The sequence below is a fragment of the Cervus canadensis genome, chromosome 28 (genome assembly GCF_019320065.1).
Source record: "Cervus canadensis isolate Bull #8, Minnesota chromosome 28, ASM1932006v1, whole genome shotgun sequence".
In the NCBI taxonomy this organism is placed as follows: domain Eukaryota; kingdom Metazoa; phylum Chordata; class Mammalia; order Artiodactyla; family Cervidae; genus Cervus; species Cervus canadensis.
The window spans coordinates 31,752,554-31,758,553 of record NC_057413.1 but is presented as its reverse complement, the minus strand read 5'-3'; the positions used below and the strand labels follow the sequence as shown (position 1 = coordinate 31,758,553).

The window sequence follows — 6,000 nt, the reverse complement described above, 5'->3', positions numbered from 1 at the left end:
AAACAAAAAAACCCCACAATTCAGCCTGTTTCTGACGCTCTCTAGCAGTTTTACACACACACATGCACCAAAGAAACACACATGTGGCTGGAAGGCTGGGACTGACACACACACTACACACTATTGTGAACGAAACATAACTAACGGGGGCCAACTGTACCGCACAGGGGACGCCACATTCTGTGACAGCCCGTATGGAAAAAGCGTTTCTAAAGAGAGCAGATACACATATAGACACATAACTGATTCACTTCGCCGCACAGCCAACACTGAGACAATATTGTAAATCAACTCTACTCCAATAAACACCGAGGGGAGAACAGAAGGAAGAAACAAACACAAACATGTGGCTACAGACTGACCTGGAACAATGCAGCAGTTTTTAGATAAATGTCACTTCAGAAGCCAAAGTGTTGGGTAGGAAAATCAGAATATTGTCATTATTCTCAAATTAAAAACAAAGAGGAGCCCGGCGGCAGCAGGGCCCAGACACTGGCCAAGCCCACCGCTGGCGCCTCGCACCTTTCTCCCGGCTCCCGCATGGCCCTCGCGGAAGGGCCCCGGGTTCCACGGCCAGCTGCCCGCCCCTCAGGCGAGGACGACCGCCCGCCCTCCTGGCTCACGCCGGCGCCCGTTTCCCAATGACAGGACCCCGTTTCTGGCTCACATGCCCTCTGCGGTGCGGGCTGGGCTCGCCGCTCCCACGTTCCCAGCTCACGCTCCCGGCTCCCCGCCCCGCCAGGCTCGCCGCTCCCCCGCCGCCCTCGCCCCAGTGCGCCGGCGGCGCTCCCGCTCTCACCCCGACGCCGGCCCGCGCTCCCCGGCCGCCCGCCCCGCGCAGGCGCTCGCCCGGTTCGCCGCCCACATGACCCCCGACCCCCAGGCGCCGGCCGCTACTCGCCGCTCACGCCCTCTGCGCGCCGCCGACCCTCGTAGAGGCTCGGCTAAGCTCTCCGCCCGGCGCCTGCGCCGAGTTCTGCGAGAAGGCCGTGGAGCCGCCCGGGAGCTGCCCCGCGCGGCCGAGCGAAGGCTGCCTGAGTCGGGGCACCGTGAGGGCGGCGGCGGGCGGGCGCCTCCCGGGGCGCTACTCTGGGGCTGCACAACCGCGAGCGGGATGACGGTTGTGCTTGTGGTTCCACTCCGTGGCTGTGGGCAGGTCGGTTTCGGTGGCTTCCCGCGCGCGGGGGTCGCCGCCATTTCCTCAGCGCCCCCCGCCGCCCCGCTTCCTAGAAGCCGCTGCGCGCGCGGGTTGCGCGGTGGGCGTCTCGCCCCGGTGAGGCGCGGAGAGACCGCGAGACCGGCGGTTGGAGCTCAGGTGCGAGTTACCCCGGAGAGGTGGGGGCGGGGTAGCCCAGGCGTTAGGGCCGCGCCCTGAGGGCTGTTGTGTGGGTAGCCCTCCGGGGCCGGCCAGGCAAACACCCTCCCCTCCCCGCCGCGGAAGGGCGGGCCGCAAGGGGGCTCTGGGGCGGGAGGTTCGCTCTTCACTCACAAAGCTTTTCAGAGGAGCGATGGGATTTCTCTGTGTTTAGATAGCTGTCGCAGTGCTTATGCCTCATCTGGTAAAGAATCCGCCTGCAATGTGGGACACCTGGATTCAATCCCTGGGTTGGGAAGATCCCCTGGAGAAGGGAAAGGCTACCCACTCCACTATTATGGCATGGACTGCCACAAAGAGTCAGACTGAGCGACTTTCACTTCACTAATTAAGGGGCTTCCCCATATTTAAGGGGCTTCCCTCATAGCTCAGTCGGTAAAGAATCTGCCTGTAAAGCAGGAGACCCAGGTTCGATTCTTGGGTTGGGAAGATCCTCTGGAGAAGAAAATGGCAACCCACTCCAGTATTCCTTCCTGGAGAAACCCATGGACAGAGGAGCCTGGCAGTCTGCAGCCGATGGGATTGCAAGAGTCGGACACGATTTAGGGACTAAACCACCATGCAGTCCTTAGGGGAATGGATCAGGTAGAAGAAAGACTGGTTCTGAGTGGGTTATGATAGACAGCAGGAGAGATGGATGTGGTCAACAGCCCAGTCGGGGGTCACTGAACACCTTGTCCTGAGAGGACCGGTCTTGTAGGTACAGGACAGGGGTGGAGGTGAGAGGAATAGCGGGGGAGGGGAAACACCGCGTCTCTGGAGGCTTCTCTCAGGAAGCAGAGTAAACATCTGGCGGTCATCAGGGAGAGCCTTTGGGTAAGGTGAGTTTTGTTTTGAACATTCCAGAGCACTTAATCTGACACTTGGGCCATTTAACAGATGGAGAAGCTGAACCACTGGACTTACGCATCAAGTTAATGGGCATGTCTGAACTTGCAGTTGTTGGAAGCGGAGCCCCAGCTTGAATTCTGTTCCAGTCTGTGTTATTCTTGCAACTTCAGGCAGTTACCTCATCTAAAAGTTAGGAGACCACAGTGGGAGGTTCACTGGAGACGTAGATCGCAGAGGGTTTGTTGTTCAGTCCCTAAGTCATGCCCCAGTCTTTATGACCACATGTACTGAGGCCTGACACCAGGCTTCCCTGTCCTTCCCTGTCTCCCTGAGTTTACTCAAATTCATGTCCAGTGGGTCAGTGATGTCTTTCAACCATCTCACCCTCTGTAGCCCCGTTCTCCTTCATCATATCCTCAATCTTTCCCAGCATCAGGATCTTTTCCAATGAGTCAGGTCTTTACATCAGGTGGCCAAAGTATTGGATCTTCAGCATCAGCATCAGTCCTTCCAAGGAATATTCAGGGTTGATTTCCTTTAAGATTGAGTGGATTGATTTCCTTGCTGTCCAAGGGACTCTCAGGAGTCTTCTGTAACACTACAGTTCAAAAGCATCAATTCTTTGGTGCTCAGCCTTCTTTATGGTCCAACTCTCATATCCGTACATTCCTTCTGGAAAAAGCATAGCTTTGACTATAGGGAGGGACTTTTGTCTGCAAAGCTCTCTAGGCTGGTCATAGCTTTTCTTCCAAGGAGCCAGAGTCTTTAAGTTTCACAGCTGCAGTCACCATCCGCAATGATTTAGGAGCCCAAGAAAATAAATTCTGCCACTGTTCTCATTTTTGCCCCATCTATTTGCCATGAAGCGATGGGACCAGATACCATGATCTTAGTTTTTGAATGCTGAGTTTTAAGCCAGATATTTGAGAAGGGCGGAGGTTTCAAATATGTCCCCACTAGGGTGGGAAGACTAGGTCACACGGGAAGAAAGGAGCCCAAAGGTGCAGACAGTGCCCACAGGTGCTGGCTTTTCAGACTGTTAGTCCGGCTGTCTAGTTCGCTCAGACTTGAAGTGTTGGTTTCCCACTTTGGGAAGCGGCAGGGTGGAGGTGGGGGATTCAGGGATGAACTTAGAAGTGTAAAATCACTGGCTTTTCTGGGTCTTAGAGGGCGTCAGTGCACCTTTTCTTGCAGTTGTGGCTGCCTTTGGGGGGGCTGGCCACTGGGACAGCTGAGTTGGAATTAGACTAAGAATTGGTCTTGATCTGATTGAGCCCTCACACCCTGAACCCACACATGCTTTCAAGAATCATTCCTCCCTGGCAGATGGTAGCTGGTTTAGAGCAGGGACTCTGCCTTGTTCATTCCAGAATCCCTCATGGTTAGGTGCTGTGTTTGGCAAATTGGAATGATGCACTTTGTATCTGCAGAACTGATCATCGTTTGAGTCTTTAGGAAAATTATCTTGAGTTTCCAGGGGCTTACAGCTGGAGGTGGGAGCAGAAAATGATGCAATTCCCAGAGTAAATTTTAAAAATTTAAGTCTTAAAAAATAAATAAAAATTTAAATCTGAAAACTTGGTTGTATCTTTACAAGTTTATTTCATACTTATCTTTTGTATACCTGCTCATCTCCTAATTGTGCAAGAGTTTCAGCTGTCCTTTAAAATAATATTTGTGATAAAAGGAATATTTGAGTGAATTCTAGTAAATCAGACATTTCCATGATATCTTTTTAACCAGTTGATGAAAGAGTAGGTAAAAGTCATGTTTCCATTTTTCATTAGAAATCATTTCTTACATCCAAACAGCATTAAATAGTGTAATTTTATAGTTATACCCGTAGTGCTAAAGCACTTTTTCTTTTTTTTTTGATAATGCATTTATTTTGCCTCTAACAGTAGATGGGTTGTTTATCATTGTTTTGTTTTGAGGTTTCTTTTGGTTTTGGTTTTTTTTTGTTGTTGTTGTTGTTGTCATTGTTATAGCATTATTGGGTTTTATATTGTAAAAATTTTAAATGAAATATAGTTTCTTTACAGTGTTTCAGGCATAGGGGGTGCCTGTTGACAAACATTGTGTAGCATTTATGAATTTTTTAATTCTAATATTTTTAAACCTTCCAAGGGAAATTGTTTTAGAAATTTGTCAAAGTAGAAAGCGGAAAAACTCCTTTTGCCATTCTGTTTTCTATCCTAGCAGTGTGTAGGTTTTTTTTTTTTCTTTTTTTTTCCAGTAGTAACCTTTTAAGATCCTTTTCCAATAAATAATAAGTTATTTTCATGCTTTTGTCATGTGTTATTACTCCTGTAGACTATTGTTTTTTTGTCATTAGTTTTATTGAGGTATAATTTATGTATAACACAATACACATTTTAATAGAGTTTTGACAAATGTATACAATCCTTATAACCAGCAACCCAACCAAGATTTCTGCTATCCCAAGGATTCCCTTTTCTCTTTTGTGGCACTGGCTACTTCCCATCTGCAGCCTTAGGTAGCCAAGGATTTTCTTTCCCCTACAGATTATATTTGTCTTTTTTATTGTATTTCTGGAGTCCACATGCCAGCAATAGCAAACTCCTCTGTACAGGGCCAGTTAAAAGCATACAGTGTGTGCTCCATTCTGTCTGACTTCTCAGTCTTTAAGATTATCCTTAATGACTATGTTGATTGTGTATTTTGTTGGTAATTCATTCCTTTTATTTTTTTAAATTGTGGTAAATGATACAAAACTAAATGTTGCCATTTCTAAACATTCTTCTGTGTCCACTTCAGTGGCATTAATTATATTTCCATTGTTGTGCAACCATCACCTCTATTTCCAAAGCTTTTTCATAACCCCAAATAACCTCTATAGCTTTTAAGCAGTGACTACCCACTCTCCTACCCCCTCAGCCTGGTAGCCTCTAATCTACTTTGCTTCTATGAGTTTGCCTCTTCTAGACATTTCAGATGAGTTGCATCATACAATATTTGTCCTTTTGTGTCTGGCTTATTTCACTAAGCAGTGTTTTCAAAGTTCATGTTGTTGTATCTATCAGCATCTTCCTTTTGACTGAGTAATTTTCCATTGAATAGACATACTTTGTATGAACATAGGTTTTCAGTTCTCTTGAGTGTATACCTAGAAGAGGAATTGCTGGATAAGATGGAAATTCGAAATTTGACTTTTTGTGGACTCACAAGGCTGTTTTCTATAGGGCTGTACCATTTTACATTGCTACCTGCATTGGACAAGGGTTCCAGTTTCTCCCCATCCACTCCAACACTTGTTATTATAGCCATCTTAGTAGGTGTGGAAGGACTATTGGTTTTTCATAAGATACATAAGCAAAGACTGTTGCTACCAACTTGGTAGGGGAATTAATGAGTGTAATTGTGTATGTTCCAGGAGGATGGACTGAGGCAAGTTCTGGAGGAGATGAAAGCCTTAGATGAGCAAAACCTACCTGATGTGTAAGTTGGTAAGTTGATATTTTAAAACAGTTTAAGAAATATGATATTGATGTCAGATCATCTTAACATTAGTTTTTAGATATGATTTATTATTTTTCTTTTTAAATTCTCTGTGAGCCTGGTCATACCCTAGCTATACAGAAGTAGAAGGATTTGTGTTAATGATTGTTATGTCTCTAGGGATGAAATAGTGCTTGGCACATGGTAGATGTTCAATAAATACTTCTTGTTTGACTGGTGTGACTTGAAAGGAATTAGGGTGGATCCAAAAGAGATGATCCAGGAGCAAGTAACAGACCTGATGAGTACAGTGCATTGTTTCCACTGCTTGTTTT

The 6,000-nt window shown here is 47.0% G+C and overlaps 1 protein-coding gene across 1 annotated transcript in view; it reads left to right on the top strand.

Moving 5' to 3' along the window:
• Positions 1-662: 662 nt before the first annotated feature.
• LOC122429462 overlaps positions 663-6,000 on the top strand; it is a 105,038-nt gene continuing 99,700 nt past the window's right edge. The window contains exons 1-3 of the mRNA XM_043449786.1: positions 663-1,038; positions 3,138-3,144; positions 5,604-5,665. Coding sequence (XP_043305721.1) covers positions 668-1,038; positions 3,138-3,144; positions 5,604-5,665 — 440 coding nt within the window. The 5' untranslated portion in view covers positions 663-667. The remainder of the gene's footprint in view (positions 1,039-3,137; positions 3,145-5,603; positions 5,666-6,000) is intronic.